This window comes from Leucoraja erinacea, chromosome 31 (genome assembly GCF_028641065.1).
Source record: "Leucoraja erinacea ecotype New England chromosome 31, Leri_hhj_1, whole genome shotgun sequence".
Lineage (NCBI taxonomy): Eukaryota > Metazoa > Chordata > Chondrichthyes > Rajiformes > Rajidae > Leucoraja > Leucoraja erinaceus.
The window spans coordinates 26,255,633-26,276,701 of record NC_073407.1 but is presented as its reverse complement, the minus strand read 5'-3'; the positions used below and the strand labels follow the sequence as shown (position 1 = coordinate 26,276,701).

The 21,069-nt window shown below is 46.1% G+C and overlaps 1 protein-coding gene across 2 annotated transcripts in view; it reads left to right on the top strand.

Annotated features, from left to right (window-relative positions):
* Positions 1–21,069, top strand: part of abca2 (ATP-binding cassette, sub-family A (ABC1), member 2) — a 327,339-nt gene that overhangs the window by 70,184 nt on the left and 236,086 nt on the right. For both annotated transcript variants that reach the window (XR_008725992.1, XM_055660339.1), the window contains exons 2-5: positions 1,460–1,553; positions 14,034–14,145; positions 15,237–15,400; positions 17,909–18,030. Coding sequence is in view for 1 of the 2 variants with exons in the window: in XM_055660339.1 (XP_055516314.1) it covers positions 1,460–1,553; positions 14,034–14,145; positions 15,237–15,400; positions 17,909–18,030 (492 nt within the window). In the remaining variant the exon portion in view is untranslated. The remainder of the gene's footprint in view (positions 1–1,459; positions 1,554–14,033; positions 14,146–15,236; positions 15,401–17,908; positions 18,031–21,069) is intronic.

The window sequence follows — 21,069 nt, the reverse complement described above, 5'->3', positions numbered from 1 at the left end:
ACGAGAGATATAGATGGTGATAGAGAGAGAGAGATATAGAAGAGACGTCTGAGAGATATGCAAAAAGTAACGAAGGTCGAGGAAAGGTGGAGCCCACAATGGTCCATTGTTGGCTGTGGGGTCGTTGTAGATAACGAGTTATACAGAGAGTGAAACTCAACAGGATGACGGTGAAACTGGGAGGATGACTAGGGTGGGGGAGGGATGGAGAGAGAACCTGTATCGTCGTGAGATTGTCATTGAAGGTAGGCATGCAGGTGCAGCAGGCAGTAAAGAAAGCGAATGGTATGTTGGCTTTCATAGCAAAAGGATTTAAGTATAGGAGCAGGGAGGTTCTACTGCAGTTGTACAGGGTCTTGGTGAGACCACACCTGGAGTATTGCGTGCAGTTTTGGTCTCCAAATCTGAGGAAGGACATTATTGCCATAGAGGGAGTGCAGAGAAGGTTCACCAGACTGATTCCTGGGATGTCAGGACTGTCTTAAGAAGAAAGACTGGATAGACTTGGTTTATACTCTCTAGAATTTAGGAGATTGAGAGGGGATCTTATAGAAACTTACAAAATTCTTAATGGGTTGGACAGGCTACATGCAGGAAGATTGTTCCTGATGTTAGGGAAGTCCAGGACAAGGGGTCACAGCTTAAGGATAAGGGGGAAATCCTTTAAAACCGAGATGAGGAGAACTTTTTTCACACAGAGAGTGGTGAATCTCTGGAACTCTCTGCTGCAGAGAGGGTAGTTGAGGCCAGTTCATTGGCTATATTTAAGAGGGAGTTAGATGTGGCCCTTGTGGCTAAGGGGATCAGAGGGTATGGAGAGAAGGCAGGTATGGGATACTGAGTTGGATGATCAGCCATGATCATATTGAATGGCGGTGCAGGCTCAAAGGGCCGAATGGCCTACTCCTACACCTAATTTCTATGTTTCTATGTTTCTATGAGATGTCTCCAAAGAGTTGTAGCGTCTTTCTGGTCGCTGCTGAATTTTCGATGTTGAAAATTTCGGTGACCTATGACGGGTGCCTGTAAAGTTCGTGTAAGTGGGGCAGGCCCTTATAAAGCTGCAACTCTACCGCTGCTCCCTTTTAGAATTAAATAGACATTCTTATGAAATATTGTGCCAGTTTCTGCTCAGTGAAGCGTCCTAATTGGGCGGCACTTTCCATTGATGTCCCAGAGTTTGGTTCTCTGGTGAGAAATATCAAATCAATGTCTCTTTTATTCCACAGATGTGCTGGGTTTCATTTGCTGTCGTTTTGACAGCTCTTTGAAAACAGACTCGACAATGATTTACCTCCAGGCCCTAATTTCAAATTGCATTGATTGCTCTGTGTGTGATCGAACCCGGGTCTCTGGCGCTGTAAGGCAGCAACTCTACCACTGCGCCACCCCCATAGCTGATTTGCCATGAGTAGCTATTCCCATGTTTAACGTCTTTCTCTTTTCGGTTTGTCCATAGTGGGTCTTGGCGTTCGAGATCTTCATCCCACTGGTTCTCTTCTTCATCTTGCTGGGACTCCGACAGAAGAAACCAACTATTCCTGTCAAAGAAGGTACAGTATCTGGAGCGCCACTGTATGTAATGAACTCACTCCCGCCCACAACACCCTGGTGACTTGGTTGTGAAAGCTTCCACTGGCCCCTCAGAAGGTAACGAGCAAGTGGGTGGAGCAGTAAGGAAGGAACTGCAGATGCCGGTTTACACCGTAGATAAGACTCTGGAGTAACTCAACGGGACAGGCAGCATCTCTGGAGAGAAGGAATAGGTAGAGAGGTCTGACGAAGTGTCTTGACTCGAAATGTCACCCATTCAATAGACAATAGACAACAGGTGCAGGAGTAGGCCATTCGGCCCTTGGAGCCAGCACCGCCATTTACTGTGATCATGGCTGATCATCCACATTCTCTCCAGAGATGCTGCCTGTCCCTCTGATGCTGCCTGACACTGAATTGCTCCAGCATTTTGTGTCTATCTTCGGTGTAAACCCAAATAGTTCAGGTAGTCTAGATAGTCTTGACCCTTTGATCCTACTACAGGTGGGGAGAATCCACACGCGATATCTAAAACATGAAACCAAACCATCAGATTAGAAATCTATTAACCTGGATCAGACAGCTGAGGAGTGCCATGTTTAAATGGCATTGGGCATTGCCAGTAATTCTATCTTCTTATTTTGCTTTGCTCATTGATTAATTATTTGTTTTTGTATGTCTATAAGCATCAATGAACAATTTGCAGACATTTACTGACCTCAGGACTAAAGTTGTGGTCATATCTGTGTCACCACATCCTCAGGCACACTTCCCTGTGTGTCATCTACTTCATAGATTGTCGGAGCAGAATTAGGCCATTCGGCCCATCAAGTCTACTCCGCCATTCACTCATGGCTGAGATATCTCTCCCTCCTAACCCCATTCTCCTGCCTTCTCCCCATAACCCCTGACACCCGCACTAATCAAGAATCTATCCATCTCTGCCATAAAAATACCCACCGTCTGTGGCAAATAATTCCACAGATTTACCCCCCTCTGACTAAAGTAATTCCTCCTTTCTAAAGGAATGTCCTTTTATTTTGATGCTCTAGTTGTAGACTCTCCCACTAGTGGGAACACAACGCAAGCCATTTCTCCTCATCTCCTTCCTGAAAGAATATCCTTTAATTCTGAGGCTATGACCTCTTGTTCCGACTAGCGGGCACATCCAGAATTAGCCAGAACATCAGGGCTGAACATTTTTGACCGGCGTGCCTCCATTCATTCCTACACATGAGGCGGAGAATTGGGAGGGAAATTTCAGGAGGAATAAAGGAAAAGCCTGAAAAAAGGACTTGCTCTGTCTTCCTTGGGAATATTTAAACCAGCCTAGAAGACATTCACAGAGCGAGGCAGCAACTCTACCGCTGTGCCACCGTGTCACATTGCTCAGGAGAGAAAGAGAAATGGGGAAATATACTGAAGCAGGAACCCTCTGGCCTTCGTGACTTCCACGTACACGATAGTTTTTATTGGTATGGAAAGTTCCAGATGGCTTTCCCCATTATCATCCCTCCGGTCTTCAGGCAAAAATGATCTTTTGTTAATGATATTATTGGTTAAATCAATGAATTCAATCGAATGTTCACTGTTGCCTGGACAAAATGAATCGCACACTGTAAACCTTGCAGGTACTAATGGATGTAGGGTTAGTAATGAGGAATTAAATGCAATTTACAGCAGAGAAACAGGCCTATCTGCTTCTGTGCCCCCTGTCGTGTGTGCATTACATGAGCCTCTTCGAACCTTGATAAGAGACAATAGACAATAGGGGCCGGAGTAGGCCATTCGGCCCTTCGAGCCAGCACCACCATTCAGTGTGATCATGGCTGATCATCCACAATTAGTACCCCGTTCCTGCCTTCTCCCCATATCCCTTAACTCCGCTATCTTTAAGAGCTTTATCTAACATATCTTCACAATTAGCATCCCCCTCATCCCATCTGTGCAGTTTGTTGCCATACACTTCACAACCTAACCATTCTCCCACTTCATAGGGTTAGGAGAGTTAGATCAGCCATGATTGAGTGACGGAGTGGACTTGATGGGCCGAATGGCCTAATTCTGCTCCTGTCACTTTTGACCTGATGATCATTTGATCTAGAAGTCAGGGTCCACATTCAATAGAAGATAGACACAAAAGGCTGGAGTAACTCAGCGGGACAGACAGTCTCTGGAGAGAAGGAATGGGTGACGTTTCGGGTCGAGACCCTTCTTCAGACTGATGCTGGAGAATGAGGTTAAGAGGGAGAGATCGATCAGCCATGATTATATGTTGGACTAGAGTTGATGGGCCGAATGGCTTAATTCTGCTCCTATCACTTACGAACTTATGAACGCTATTGCATCTGCTTCCACCATCAATCTCGGCCGTGCATTCCAGTTCTCACCACCCCCTGTGTTGCCCCTCTTGCCTTGTCTTGGGTTTCTGTGACTGGAGGGGGCTCTTGATTGTTCCATGGGAGGTGCTGACACACAATGACCAAAATGAACCAAATTTGTTGCCCAGTCATGTAACTGAATATTATTACAAGAAGGCACAGCAGCAGAAGAGGCCATTCAGTCCAACGTAGGCATTTGGCTCCAATGTAATTTTGACTCAGCATTCCTTGCATTAATGTTGCCAGAGTAGAATCTCGGGGAGGAGAAAAAAAACCCGATGCTGGTATCTAAACTGAAATTAGGTTTGGAAGTCTGACTGGAGAGACTTGGAAGACCCACGGTGTGTTAACATATTGTCACAGTGGTGTGTCAGAATAGAGAGCCCCTCCAATCAATAGGGCATCACGGTGGCGCAGCGGTAGAGTTGCTGCCTTACTGTGCTCACAGCGCCAGAGACCCGGATACAATCCCGACTACGGGCGCTGTCGGCACGGAGTTTTGTACGCTCTCGCCGTGACCTGCGTGGGATTTCTCTGAGATCTGCGGTTTCCTCCCACGCTCCAAAGACGTGCAGGTTTTGTAGGTGAATTGCCTTGGTATACATGTAAATTGTCCCTAGTGTGTGTAGGATAGTGCAGACTCGGCGGGCCGAAGGGCCTGGTTCCGTGCTGTATCTCTAAACTAAGCAAAGCCTCTCGATAGCAGTGAATAAGATTGGAATTAATGGCCTGAAACTATTGAATGAAAAGTCGTATCCTTAAGAAGAATTGAGCGCTGAGAATTCATCTTCAATACCATAAAACTTCGAAAGACTCTTGGATTTCTCTCAAACGTTCCACCATTTAAGTTGTTCTTTTTCTTTTTCACCATGATGTTGCATTTAATTAACTAACTCCAAGGTAGGTGGTGAAATATTATTTTGATTAAGAAGATAGCAATTCAGCAACAAAGAAAGCAGCCAATATTCTGCAATCATCCACATGGGAATATTATAAGGTATATAATAATGATGAACTGTTATTGCTTGGGGCGTTGGTGAACTAATAGATTGTTACATCTTGGTACGCACATTTGTTCTCCTGGACATGTGCACAGTGTGCAAACAGTACATTTATTTATTTGCTTTATTTCCTTGTTTAATTGTTTTCAGTGTTGTGTATTTTCTGTTCCAGTCTCTGTGCTTATCGCAAACTTTGGGTTCAACATGTTCTGACCCGATGTTCCTGCATGCTCCTGCGAAGTTTCTTTAAAAATCCTTTTTTTTTGCAATTGCAAGAATAGGTAATTAACTTTGAACATCAGCAAGAAGAAATATCATGAAGATGATACTCGAGAATCAACAAAGAAATGTAAATCTCCGAAGCTTTATAGGTGTAGGGTTGAGTCATGGAGTGAGACAGCGTGGAAACAGGCCCTTCGGCCCAACTTGCCCACACTCACCATCATGCCCCATCTACACCAGTCCCACCTGCCTATGTTTGGCCCATATCCCTCCAAACCTGCCCTATCCATGCACCTGTCCAAATGTTTACTAAATGTTCTGATGGTACCTGCCTCAACTACCTCCTCCGGAAGATCTTTCCATATACCAACCTCACTTTGTGTAAAAAAAAAATTCCCCCTCAGGTTCCTATTAAATATTTTTCCCCTCATCTTAAACCAATATCCTTGGGTTCTTGACCCCCCTACACTGGGTAAAAGACTCTGCATTTCATAAGTTTGTAAGTTCATAAATAATAGGAGCAGAATTAGGCCATTCGGCCCATCAAGCCTACCCCACCATTCCATCATGTCAGATCAATCTTTCCCTCTCAACCCCATTCACCTGCCTTCTCCCCTTAACCCATGACACCCGTACTAATCAAGAATCTATCCATCTCTGCCTTAAAAATATTCATTGACTTGGCCTCCACAGCCTTCTGTGGCAATGAATTCCACAGATTCACCACCTTCTGACTGAAGAAATTCCTTCCCATCTCCTTCCTAAATGAAAGTCCTTTAATTCTGAGGCTACGACCTCTAGTCCTAGACTCTCCCACTAGTGGAAACATCTTCTCCACATCCACTCTATCCAAGCCTTTCACTATTCTGTACGTTTCAATGAGGTCCCACTTCATTCTTCTAAACTCCAACGAGTACAGGCCCAGTGCCGACAAACGCACATCATATGTTAACGGAACCTACTCATTCCTGGGATCATTCGTGTAAACCTCCTCTGGACCCTCTCCAGAGCCGGCACATCCTTCCTCATATATGGTGCCCAAAATTGCTCACAAAAAATATTCCAAATGTGGCCTGACCAGCGCCTGATAGAGCCTCAGCATTACATCCCTGTTTTTCTATACAAGCCCTCATGAAAAAAATGCTAGCATTCAGTTTGCTTTCTTTACCACCGATTCGACTTGCAGATTAACATTTTGGGAATCCTGCACCAGCATTCCCAAGTCCCTTTGCACCTCCGATTTCTGGATTCTCCCCCTATTTTAGAAAATAGTCTTCGCCTTTATTCCTAATACCAAAATTCATGACTTTTCTACACTATATTCCATCTGCAACTTCTCAGTCCACTCTCCCAACCTTTCCAAGTCCTTCTGCAGAGTCCCTGCTTTCTCTGCACTAACTGTCCATCAATCTATTTTCGTATCTTTCGCAAACTTTGCCACAAAGCCTTCAATCCTCCCATCATTAATTCTGAGGCTACGACCTCTGGCTATAGAAGCTGGGATGTAATGTTAAAATTGTACAAGGCATTGGTGAGACCAAATCTGGAGTATGGTGTACAATTTTGGTCGCCCAATTATAGGAAGGATGTCAACAAAATAGAGAGAGTACAGAGGAGATTTACTAGAATGTTGCCTGGGTTTCAACAACTAAGTTACAGAGATAGGTTGAATAAGTTAGGTCTTTATTCTCTGGAGCGCAGAAGGTTAGGGGGGACTTGATAGAGGTCTTTAAAATGATGAGAGGGATAGACAGAGTTGATGTGGACAAGCTTTTCCCTTTGAGAATAGGGAAGATTCAAACAAGAGGACATGACTTCAGAATTAAGGGACAGAAGTTTAGGGGTAACATGAGGGGGAACTTCTTTACTCAGAGAGTGGTAGCGGTGTGGAATGAGCTTCCAGTGGAAGTGGTGGAGGCAGGTTTATTGGTATCATTTAAAAATAAATTGGATAGGCATATGGATGAGAAGGGAATGGAGGGTTATGGTCTGAGCGCAGGTATATGGGACTAAGGGAAAAAAAAGTTGTTCGGCACGGACTTGTAGGGCCGAGATGGCCTGTTTCCGTGCTGTAATTGTTATATGGTTATTAATATACAACATGAAGTGCAGTGGTCCCAGCACCGAGCCATGTGGAACTAGACTCTCCCACAAGTGGAGACATCCTCTCCACATCCACTCTAGCCAGGCCTGCCTTATCTATCCCAGCGGCATGAGACGGGAATCATTCTGGGGATAAATACAGCAGTCACTAGTACTGTAGGCAGTGGCAAAGTGAATTGTGTCTTAGAGATCCCACAGAACGGTTGACAGAGATGGTGCCGCCATGGTTAGATGTTGTGAGCTGCTCCACCCTGTGGCTTGCCCCGGTATTCCATGAACATTTGTGGCCCTAGGATAGACACAAAAAGCTGGAGTAACTCAGCGGGTCAGACAGCATCTATGGAGATAAGGAATAGGTGACGTTTTGGGTCGAGACCCTTCTTCAGAAGAAGGGCCAGAGGAGGAGTCTCAACCTGAAACGTCCCCTATCCATGTTCTCCACAGATGCTGCCTGACCCTCTGAGTTACTCCAGCACTCTGTGAAACGTCACCTATCCATGTTCTCCACAGATGCTGCCTGACCCGCTGAGTCCAGCACTCTGTGAAACGTCACCATATTGTGTCTATCTCCACAGATGCATAATGAACCAGCATCGTATCGGGCCAAAACTCTTCTGGAAATAGGCAACGTTTCGGGCCGAAACCCGGAAGGGTTTCGGCCCGAAACATTGCCTATTTCCTTAGCTCCATAGATGCTGCTGCACCCGCTGAGTTACTCCAGCACTCTGTGTCCTTTTATGATACCAAGTTAAACTGATCTCATCTGCCTGTATATGATCCGTGTCCCTCCACTCCCTGCCTCTATAAAAGCCTCATATGCGCCAGTATCGGATCTATTTTGGATCTATCGTGGGATAGTGTTAGTGTGCGGGGATCGCTGGTCGGCACGGACTCGGTGGGCCGAAGGGCCTGTTTCTGCGCTGAATCTCTAAACTAGACTCAGTAGTTGTTAGATCTGCTGTGCCAGGACGTGCAGCGACTCACACGTGTTTGCAGGACTCACGTGTTCTGAGAGTTCTGGCCTTGAGAAACAATTCTCACGGCACGCCACCATCCACACTTTACATAATATCTCCATGTCTCCAGATGCCAAGTGAGGATCTTACCCTCCGGTTTGTGGCCTGCACTCCCTCCCTCCCTCCCCCTCCCTCCCTCCGCCTCCCTCCCTCCCCCTCCCTCCCTCCCTCCTCCTCCCTCCCTCCTCCTCCCTCCTCCCTCTCCCACCAGTGGTTTGGTATTAACATGTATTGTGAACAGTCAAAGTTTTACGGATTCATTTTTAATGTTGTTTATTTTTTCTGTTCTCGTGTGTTCTTTTTTCCACGTAACGTTCTTTTTCTTTTCAACCTGTTGACCTGCTTGACTCTGCTGCATCACAACCTGCATGCCATCCAGTCTGTAAGTTACTGGTTCAGCTGCTTTTTCTTTCCCAAGGCAAAGTACCATGAGGGGAAGTGGATCGGCTTTCTCCATGGCTTTGTACTCCAATTAATACAATAATAAGCCTCCTTTAATAATTAACACGTTTAGATTAGACTAGACCTGGGACTGATGGGATTCACCAGCTGCCCTGCAACATGTTTATCTTCCATTTCATTAAGGCAGTGTTCATAGAAAATAGGTGCAGGAGGAGGCCATTCGGCCCTTCGAGCCAGCATCACTCAGCACCGCTCAGATGGGATGATGCATGCCAAGTGCATGCCAAGAGAGTGGTGAATCTCTGGAACTCTCTGCCACAGAGGGTAGTTGAGGCCAGTTCATTGGCTATATTTAAGAGGGAGTTAGAAGTGGCCCTTGTGGCTAAGGGGATCAGGGGGTATGGAGAGAAGGCAGGTACAGGATACTGAGTTGGATGATCAGCCATGATCATATTGAATGGCGAATGGTGCAGGCTCGAAGGGCCGAATGGCCTCTACTCCTGCACCTAATTTCTATGTTTCTATGTTTCTAAAATAGCAGCAGAATTAGGCCATTCGACCCATCGAGTCTACTCGGCCATTCAATCATGGCTGATCTATCTTTCCCCCTCAACCCCATTCTCCTGCCTTCCTCTGACACTGGCTAGAGGTTTGGCCAGTAAGACCACTTCATTAAAACCTCGTTTTAAAGTTTGGGGGAGAGTTGATGAAAATGTGGGAGTCTAAAAACTGTGACTGGAGGAGGACTCAGTTGGTTGAAGGTGTTTGTTGAATGTGGCATGGGTTGGTCCTCGACAGCAGTTGGGATCATTGCTTCAGCAAAAACCTAAACCAGCATCTGCTCCTTACTCATAGTTCAGTCTGATAGACAAGACAATAGGTGCAGGAGTAGGCCATTCGGCCCTTCGAGCCTGCACCGCCATTCAATGTGATCATGGCTGATCATCGCCAATCAGTACCCCGTTCCTGCCTTCTCCCCATATCCCCTGACTCCGCTATCTTCAAGAGCCCTATCTAGCTCTCCCTTGAAAGTATCCAGAGAACCGGCCTCCACCGCCCTCCGAGGCAGAGAATTCCACAGACTCACAACTCTCTGTGTGAAAAGGTGTTTCCTCATCTATGTTCCAAACATACTTAAACAATGGCCCCCTGTAAAGAACCATACTCGATCTAAACCCTATATATAACTCCAATGAGTAGACACATCTCTGCAGAACCACACACATCTTTGATGAACAATTTTATTGCTGCTGCACTGGTTGGCCAACAAAATATAAAACAGAGGGGGACAAAAGTGCTGGAGAAACTCAGCGGGTGCAGCAGCATCACAGATGGGATGATTAAGGCATTGTTGATTAAGGCATCACAGATGCTGCTGCACCCGCTGAGTTTCTCCAGCACTTTTATTTACCTTCGATTTTCCAGCATCTGCTGTTCCTTCTTAAACAAAAGAGGGAGTGCAGAGACGGTTCACCAGACTGATTCCTGGGATGTCGGGACTGTCTTATGAAGAAAGACTGGATAGACTTGGTTTATACTCTCTAGAATTTAGGAGATTGAGAGGGGATCTTATAGAAACTTACAAAATTCTTAAGGGGTTGGACAGGCTAGATGCAGGAAGATTGTTCCCGATGTTAGGGAAGTCCAGGACAAGGGGTCACAGCTTAAGGATAAGGGGGAAATCCTTTAAAACCGAGATGAGAAGAACTTTTTTCACACAGAGAGTGGTGAATCTCTGGAACTCTCTGCCACAGAGGGTAGTCGAGGCCACAGTTCATTGGCTATATTTAAGAGGGAGTTAGATGTGGCCCTTGTGGCTAAGGGGATCAGGGGGTATGGAGAGAAGGCAGGTACGGGATACTGAGTTGGATGACCAGCCATGATCATATTGAATGGTGGTGCAGGCTCGAAGGGCCGAATGGCCTACTCCTGCACCTAATTTCTATGTTTCTATGTTTCTAAAATATCAAACACATTTGTTGGTATTGAGTCCACCTTCCATTTGAGGCACAGTTTGAGCTTGTTTCCCATTTGTCATTGTTGACGAAAGAGTGATTCTTAGATCTCACACATTTTACAAGGAGGGAGACATCTGACCCGGAGCCTTGTCCGTTTGTGTCGCTGCATGGAGTGGTGAATGTTGAGTCAGGGCAGAACTTCCATCAGTCCCAAGCAGCATAACCTTCATGATTTTATATGAAGATTACAATAGTATATTCAGCCATTGGGGATGTATGGAACTCATTTCAAAGACTTGGAAATGAGTCCAAGTCATTGGACCTCGGACCAAAATGGACCATGTACCTTAAAGTAAAAACTTGCTCCACTTGGTTTTCAACTTCAGCGGCCAACAATTGCAACACCGTGTTTCCTGATATTTGCTTTTGATTCCTGTATGGTGATCGTGGTATTCGTAAGTGATAGGAGCAGATTTAGGCCATTCGGCCCATCAAGTCTACCCCGCCATTCAATCATAGCTGATCTTTCTCTCCCCTTCAACCCATTCTCATGCCTTCTCCCCAAAACCCCTGACACCCATTCTAATTAAGAATCTATCTACCTCAGCCTTAAAAATATCCATTGACTTGGCCTCCACAGCCTTCTGTGCCAATGAATTCCAAAGATTCACCACCCTATGACTAAATAAATTCCTCCTCATCTCGTTCCTAAAGGAACGTCCTTTTATTCTGAGGCTGTGACCTCTGGTCCTTGACTCTCCCACTAGTGGAAACATCCTCTCCACATCCAGTCTGAGGAAGGGTTTCGGCCCGAAACGTTGCCTATCTCCTTCGCTCCATAGATGCTGCTGCACCCGCTGAGTTTCTCCAGCATTTTTGTGTACCTTCCACTATATCCAAGCCTTTTCACTTATTGGGTAAGTTTCAATGAGGTCCACCCTCAATCCTTCTAAACTCCAGCGAGTAATGTGGGTAAATAATTCAGTGTGACATGCGGTGAAACCTGTCCAAAATCATTCTCTCTTCTCCCACTTCCTCCTCATCTCCTTTCGAAAGGAACGTCCTTTATCCGAGGTTAGAATCCTCTGTTTAAAATTAATACTGAAATAAGGCCTGAGAATTCCCTGGAGGTGATTAGCTGCTCTGCATCATTGCATAACTACCTTCTGATCCCGCAGGATCTAGGAGCCTGAAGCCAACTCTGATCTGAGACTGCAGGATCCACAGAAATACTTTGACAGCTGGTTAAGCTGTAACCCAAGGCTAAATAGGCTGTCAGGAAAATGAAATGCCTGTGTTACAGTCATACAATTAGTTCAAAACTTTTAAACAAATGTTCCTGACTAGTTTTTTTACTTATTTGAAGAATTACAAATACAAATATTCAGAAATTTTAGAAGATACAATTAAACACATTCATTAAATGCATTAATATAATTAAACACATAGGAATTGTAAATTGCCTGAAACTTGTGGCTTTCCCTCACAGTCAGATGCTGCCCCAAGGTGTTGGAAGGAACTTCAGATTCAGGTTTACACCAACTGTAGACACAAAATGTTGGAGTAACTCAGTGGGTCAGGCAGCATCTCTGGAGAAAAGAAATAGGAGACATTTTGGGTCGAGACTATTCATCAGATTGAGACAGAGTGGTGCTTAGACTCCCCTCTCCTCCCCTCAACTTAAACCAAAGTCCTCTGGTTCTCGATTCCCCTACTCTGGGCAAGAGATTCTGTGCATCTACCCGATCTATTCCCATCATTATTTCATACACCTCTATAAGATCGCCCCACATCCTCCTGCCCTCCAAAGAATAGAGACCCAGCCGACTCAACCTCTCCCTAGAGCTTGGATCTCAAGTCCTGGCAACATCCTCGTTGTAAACAGTCAAGTGGAGAAATAAAGAAGCAATTCTCAACGTGGGACAGATGACCGATGATTCCTGAGCTCTGAGATCCCCTGTCTAATTTCACAATTAAAAAAAAAACTATTTGGCAATGTTGAATTCTGCAAAAGAGTGAAAAACTCCTAAATCTTCACATACTGATTATTTCAATGATCTCGAGTCAAATAGAAGAAATAAATAAACAATTATTTGGATCGGGTCTGAAGAAGGGTCTCGACCCGAAACATAGTCACCCATTCCTTCTCTCCAGAGACGCTGCCTGTCCCGCTGAATTACTCCAGCTTTTTGTGTCCATCTTCAATTATTTAGATTGTTTGGTGAAAGATGCAATCTGATCTCTAAGCAAAACAAATGGGTCAAATATCATTTACTTTAAAAAAAAAAACCCCAATGATGGGGGATTGGTTTGCATTAAAAAAATGTGCAGGATTTAATCAATAACTGGCGGTCAGGAACTTTGAAATCCTGCGTAATTGATCTGGGTAACTGCATTCAACAATGCTGTTATAATCTCCATGCTGGTGAAGAGCAGATAGATGCACAATTCCCTTCCCTAATCCTTGTTCTTCAGTGGCATCAAAGCACCTCAGTGTCTGAATATACTACATTTAGTACGAAAATGAACGCAGCAGTTTTGAATGGCAGAGACATGTGTAAGAACTTCTCATTTTTGGACTGCCCTTTGTATTATCATAGTTCCCTTCTTTCCTTTGTTCCCCCGAGAGTGTGTCTCTGTCCGTGTCAAGAAGCTGGGATGTAGTTAGTTCTGGGATGCTTAGAATCTACCGTTAGCAAATGCACTAATTTTCAATGACCAACTTTTCCTTGCAATTCTCTATTTTCTAAAAGCTGGGCGGTGCATAACAAACTCTTACTAACGTACGCGAAAATGCAAAGAAAATTATGGCATATTGTAGAATTCAAATCTCTTCAGTCATGAGATCAAAAGCATCATTTGGTGGAATTACAATCTGAACCACAATCTCCCTCCTTGGTGACCCTGGGACTATCCTTTAAGGAAGGAACTGCAGATGCTGGAAAAATCGAAGGTAGACAAGAAGCTGGAGTAACTCAGCGGGCGAGGCAGCATCTATGGAGTGAAGGGATAGGCGACGTTTCGGGACGAGGAAGGGTCTCGACCCGAAACGTTGCCCATTCATTCTCTCCAGAGATGCTGCCTGTCCCGCTGAGTTACTACAGCATTTTGTGCCTTTCTTCAGTATAAACCAGCGTCTACAGTTCCTTCCTGCACATTGTTAGTGACCTGAAGTGTTGATATTCAACAGCCTGAATTATGAACCTTGCGATTGCCAAAAACTTGCCAATAAATTGTCTTGCACTGTTGTCCAGAGTCACCATGATCTTTTGACCTCTGACTGTTCTCTTTAGCCTCTAGTGGGTTTCACGACTTGCTCCCTCTGCTGTGCTGTAACTGCTCTTTGAACTGTCCTCTCTCCCCCCCTGTTTCCCCCCCCCCCCCTCTCTTGTCTGTTTGGCCTCTGGTTCCCTTCAGCATTCTACACAGCTGCACCACTGACATCGGCTGGGATACTCCCTGTGATGCAGTCTCTATGCCCCGATGGCCAGAGGGATGAGTTCGGATTCCTGCAGTATTCCAACTCTACGTAAGTTCATCTAAAGAATTTAATCAGAGAATTTAGAAGATTGAGGGGGGATCTTATAGAATGCAGGAAACGTATAAAATTCTTAGGGAGTGCAGAGACGGTTCACCAGACTGATTCCTGGGATGTCGGGACTGTCTTATGAAGAAAGACTGGATAGACTTGGTTTATACTCTCTAGAATCTAGGAGATTGAGAGGTGATCTTATAGAAACGTACAAAATTCTTAAGGGGTTGGACAGGCTAGATGCAGGAAGATTGTTCCCGATGTTAGGGAAGTCCAGGACAAGGGGTCACAGCTTAAGGATAAGGGGGAAATCCTTTAAAACCGAGATGAGAAGAACTTTTTTCACACAGAGAGTGGTGACTCTCTGGAACTCTCTGCCACAGAGGGTAGTTCTGAGGCCACAGTTCAGGCCAGTTCATTGGCTATATTTAAGAGGGAGTTAGATGTGGCCCTTGTGGCTAAAGGGATCAGGGGGTATGGAGAGAAGGCAGGTACAGGATACTGAGTTGGATGATCAGCCATGATCATATTGAATGGCAGTGCAGGCTCGAAGGGCCGAATGGCCTACTCCTGCACCTAATTTCTATGTTTCTATCACCAGATGGAAGGAATGGGTGACGTTTCAGGTCGAGACCCTTCTTCAGACTATCTGACCTGTTTAGTATCTTTCATACCGAGTTTCCCTCTCCCCTGATTCCCAGTCTGAAGAAGGATCTTGGCCCAAACTGTCACCCATTCCTTCTCTCAGATTCAGATTCAGATTCAACTTTAATTGTCATTGTCAGTGTACAGTACAGAGACAACGAAATGCAGTTAGCATCTCCCTGGAAGAGCCACATAGAATATGATTTCAATAAATAAATCTATTTACATGCATACAGTCATAGTGTTTTTCCTCCAGAGACACTTCCTGACCCGCTGTGTTACTCCAGCATTTTGTGTCTATCTTTAGTGTAATTCAGTGTAAATCTGCAGTTCCTTCCTATGTATTACAATGACAGGTCTAGGCTAATGTGCATTGGAGGTGGTTTTTACATGTACGAGGGGTTCAGTTGGATGTGTTTACTGTGGCTGTTGTTTCTTTGAAGGGTCACCCAGTTGCTTGAACGCATCAACGAGGTGGTGGAGGAGAGCAATCTGTTTGACCCCGATCGCCCAGGTCTTGAAGAAGAGTTGGAATCACTCCGACGACATCTGGAGTCGATGAACAATGACCCCAGCTCCGTGGAGAACCACTTCAATAACACTTATGGTAAGGAGCCCTTATTTAGTATCCATCCCCTGGAGACTAGCAACGGGTACATAACGCTACAAACATAATGAATGAATGAATGAATAAGTTTATTGCCCAAGTATTCACATACAAGGAATTTGCCTTGGTGCTCCGCCCGCAAGTGACAACATGACATTTGTGGCAGTTAGGAATTACGCAAAAAACATTAAACATTAATAATAATAATACATGTGCATTAAATAAAATACCAGAGCAAAGGGAGGCAACAGATTTTTGGTTATTGAGTAGAGCTACTACTCATGGATAAAAGCTGTTTTTATGTCTGGCTGTGGCAGCTTTGACAGTCCGGAGTCGCCTTCTAGAGGGAAGTGATTCAAAGAGTTTGTGGCCAAGGTGAGAGGGCACAAGGTGAGAGGGGTCAGATTCAGATTCAGATTCAATTTTAATTGTCATTGTCAGTGTACAGTACAGAGACAACGAAATGCAGACATGATCAGAGATAAATCCATAAGTTCTATGAGCTTCTCATCAGTTTAGTTTATTGTCACGTGTACCGAGGTACAGTGAAAAGCTTTTGTTGCGTGCTAACCAGTCAGCGGAAAGACAATACATGATTACAATCGAGCCATTCACAGTGTACAGATACAGGATAAGGGAATAACGTTTAGTGCAAGGTAAAGCCAGCAAGGATAGTCTGAGGGTCACCAATGAGGACTTCTCTCTGGTTGTGGTTGGATGGTTCAGTTGCCTGATAACTGCTGGGAAGAAACTGTCACTGAATCTGGAGGTGTGCGTTTTCACACTTCTATACCTTCGGCCCGATGGGAGAGGGGAGAAGAGGGAGTGGCCGGGGTGCGACTGGTCCTTGATGATGCTGCTGGCCTTGCCGAGGCAGCGCGAGGTGTAGATGAAGCCAACTCCTAGGAGGAGGGTTAAGTGTGGTTGGAGACATGATGGTCTTCCTTGGCCTTTTAGTTCAGAGATACAGCGCGGAAACAGGCCCTTCGGCCCACCGAGTCCGCGACGATCAGCTTTTCCCCGCACCCTAACACTACCCTACGCACACTCGGGACAATTTATAATCATTACCAAGCTAATTAACCTACAAACCTGTACATCTCTAGAGTGTGGGAGGAAACTGGAGCACCTGGAGAAAACCCACGCAGTCATGGGGAGAACGTACAAACTCCGTACAGGCAGCAGCCGTGGTCAGGATCGAACCTGCGTCTCTGATGCTGTGAGGCAGCAACTCTACCGCTGCGCCACCGTGCTCCCCACAAATATTTATTATCCATCCTTAGCAATGTGTACATTAAGCTTCAATTATAAATTCATAATTCATTGGGGCATGTGCTGAGGTTGGGGAAAGAGTAGATGCTGATTTGGTGGACACCATTGGCCTTCTTTGACTGGGGAGTTGTTGATAAATCATTGTCTAGGAGCAGAATAAGGCCATTCGGCCCATTGATGCCACTCCGCCATTAAAATCATGGCTGATCTGTCTTTCCCGACCCTATTCTCCTGCCCTCTCCCTACATAACCCCTGACACCTGCACTAATCAAGAATCTGTCAATCTCCGCCTTCAAAGTATCAATAGACAATAGACAATAGGTGCAGGAGTAGGCCATTCGGCCCTTCGATCCAGCACCGCCATTCAATGTGATCATGGCTGATCATCCCCAATCAGTACGCCAGTATCCATTGACTTGGCCTCCACATCCGTCTGTGGCAATGAGTTCCACAGATTCACCACCCTCATTCTCCCCCTAACCTGTGACAATTGGGTTGTGAGTACACGCTGATTTAGGGCTCATGTTGGCTAAGGACAATTTCACCTGGACTTATGCAAATTTAACGCTTCACAGATATTTATTTGTAAGTCATCATTTTTAACCAAAAACCCATATAGATTTATTCCTGCACATTCATCCCCACAGGGAGATGTGTTGCTTACACCTGATCAGCTTCTGAAAAGCTGTGATTTTAAAAAGTCTATAATATTGCCACAGTTTTTATTGCATGTGATCAGATGTTACAATAGGTAAACTTATTATTTTTTAAGATTATCATGGAGATTTATTTTAGATTAGTTTTAGTTTAGTTTAGAGATCCAGCGCAGAAACGGGACTTGGGCCAACCGAGCCCGCGCCGGCCAGCGATCCCCGCACACTAACACTATCCTACACACACTGGGGACAATTTGTTTTTACACACACACCAAACCAAGTAACCTACAAACCTGTACGTCTTTGGAGTGTGGGAGGAAACCGAAGATCTTGGAGAAAACCCACGCGGTCACGGGGAGAACGTGCAAACTCTGTACAGACAGCGCCCGTAGTCGGGATCGAACCCGGGTCCCCGGCGCTGTGAGGCAGCAACCCTACCGCTGCGCCACCGTGCCACACAACAGTACCGCTGTTTATCAGATGAGGCGGAACTGTGCAATGATTGGTGTTGTCAGCTTGTAAACTGCAGCAAGTTTCAGCGGATTGAGTGGTTTTGTTTTATCATCTTCATTGCTGTAGGATTCACTCTGGGATCAGTTGTAAAGGACCGGGCTGAACTACAACACTTCCTGACACACAACCTGTCCATTTCCAATGAAACAGCTGGACTTCTGCTCGGGTCAAATGTTAACTTGAAGGAGGTAAGGAGAAAGAGAATAAAGCGTGTGTTTGACCAGATGAACTTCAGTTGTTCAATGATTCAATAAGTATTTATTGTCACCTGTATCAAGGTACATTGAAATCCTTTATTTTGCAATCCACCCAGTAATATTCTTGCGTAGAAAGGAACTGCAGATGCTGGTAACAGTCACACCCCAGCGGTATGAATATTGAAGGTACACAAAAAATCTGGAGAAAGTCAGCGGGTGCAGCAGCATCTATGGAGCGAAGGAAATAGGCAACGTTTCGGGCCGAAACCCTTCTTCAGACTGATCGGGGGCGGGGACAAGAAAGGAAAAAGGAGGAGTAGCCCGAAGGCTGGGGGATGGGAGGAGACAGCAAGGACTAACAAAATTGGGAGAATTCGATGTTCATGCCCCCGGGGTGCAGACTCCCCAAACGGAATAGGAGGTGCTGTTCCTCCAATTTCCGGTGCTGCTCGCTGTGGCCATGGAGGAGACCCAGGACAGAGAGGTCGGAGGCGGAGTGGGAGGGGGAGTTGAAGTGCTGAGCCACCGGGAGGTCAGCTTCGGCGAAACGATCGCCCGACCTCCGCTTGGTCTCACCGATATAGATCTGCTGACATCTAGAGCAGCGGACGCAATAGATGAGGTTGGAAGAGATGCAGGTAAACCTCTGAGAACCTGGAACGATTGTTGGGTCCTTGAACAGTCGAGGGGGGAGTTGTTCAAGTGTTTCATCTCTTGCGTATTTAAGTGCCACCTGTGGTACGAAGGGACAAGAATTGACAAGGGAGTTTGGAGGGAGCGGTCTTTGCGGAAGGCAGATATGGGGGTAGATGGGAAGATGTGGCGAGTACAAAGGGTCACGTGCAGATGCTGGAAACTGATGGAGGATTACTTTTTGTATGTGATGGCTGAATATTGACTTCTCTAACTTCAAGTAACCCTTGCTTTCCCTCTCTCTTCATCCCCTCCCCCAACCTACCTCACCGCCTGACTGTCCCCTGATTAAATCTTATCTCTGTTTGCTTCGTTGTCACCCTCTCCGTGCTAACAATGACCTATTCCACATTTTCTTGCAACTGCATCCCCTTTGATGTCTCGTTTTCACACCTTGTACTTCCTTATCTCTGTGTCTCCCTCTTCCCCGATTCTCAGTCTGAAGAAGGGTCTCGACCTGAAACGTCACCCATTCCTTCTCTCCGGAGATGCTGCCTGTCCCGCTGAGTTACTCCAGCATTTTGTGTCTATTCCCAGTAACATTCTTGATTAGTAAGGGTTAGTTAAGGCAACTGGTGAACAAGTAATTCTTCAACTACATGTGTTGGAGAAAGAGGGTGAGCCATATCATGGAAAGAGGACCGCAACATGTCATTCATCAACACTCACGCACACTAAATATTCTCCCGGTTGCCAAACACTTGAACTCCCCCTCCCATTCCCACACTGACCTTTCTGTCCTGAGCCTCCTCCACTGTCAGAGTGAGGCCCAGCGCAAATTGAAGGAACAGTTACTCCAGCATTTTCTTTCCCGTTTTTTCCCCTTTGATTCCTGCAGCTGCTTTTTAGCCTAAGCTCGATATTTAATTTCCAGTTCACAAGCCGCAAGAAGATTATTGATGTGTTGTTTGTGGTGTTACTGAAATGTGACCCCATGCTGTTTAATTATTTTAACTACGCTGACTGGTTCGAGAAAGTTAAATAATAAGATGGTATCAAATGAAAGTGCGGCACGGTGGCGCAGCGGTAGAGTTGCTGCCTCACAGCGCCAGAGACACAGGTTCGATCCTGACTCCGGGCGCTGCCTGGACGGAGTTTGTACGTTCTCACCGTGACCTGCGAGGGTTTTCTCCGGTTTCCTCCCACACTCCAAAGACACACAGGGTTGAAGGCCAATTGGCTTCTGGTAGTTGTCCCAAGTGTGTTGGATGTGAAACTAGCAAAACAATAGAACTAGTGCACTGGTGATGGATGGTCGGTGTGGACTCAAGATACAAGATACAAGATACATTTAATTGTCATTTGGACCCCTTGAGGTCCAAACGAAATGCCGTTTCTGCAGCCATACATTACAAACACATAGACCCAAGACACAACATAATTTACATAAACATCCATCACATCGCTGTGATGGAAGGGCAAAAAAACTTATCTCTCCACTGCACTCTCCCCCCACGATGTCAGAGTCAAAGTCAAAGCCCCCGGCTGGCGATGGCGATTGTCCTGCGGCCATTAAAGCCACGCCGGGTGGTGCGAGGTCGCACACCGGGTCTTGGTGTTAGAGCCCCCGGCGTGCGCTCGCAGAGTCCGCGGCCATTCCAAGCCGCGCGGGGCAGTGATGTTAGGCCCCGCTCCAGGAGCTCTTCAACCCCGCAACTCGGGCGGGGGAAGTCGCCGTTGCGAGAGCCCTGAAAAGCGGTCTCCCTCCAGGGACCCGCGGGCTCCCGGTGCCGCCGTCCACAGACCTGCCGTTGGAGCCTCCGACTCTCCGGTAGCAGCAGCAGCAGCAGCAGCAGCGCTCCTCCACCGCTCCACCCGCTCCGGACTCGGCCAGCCCCGCGACGGCGACGGTGAGTCGTCAGCACCAGAGTCCCCGGCTTCTTCCTGTTGGAGGCCGCTCCTCGTTGCGGCCCCAACGACAACGGAAACCCGACGAGAAAAGGTCGGGTCTCCAGTGCAGGGAGAGATTTAAAAAAGTTTCCCCCCCCCTCCCACACACATACCCCAACAAAAAATAACAAAAACTACATTTAAACACAGACAGAAAATAATAAAAACGCGGACAGACTGCAGAGGCTGCTGCTGACCAGAGTCGCGCCGCCCACCGCCCACTCAGTGAGCCAAAGAGTGTTCCACGCCGACCATGCATCACAAGTACACTAGTCCCACCTTCTCGTCCTACACACTAGGGGCAACTTACAGAAGCCAATTAATCTACAAGCATGCACACCTTTGGGAAGTGGGAAGAAACCGGAGCACTCGGAGGAAACCCACGCAGTCACTGGGAGAATGCTGCATCTTTACATTAAATTAAAATAACGCAAGGGAAGGCTAAAA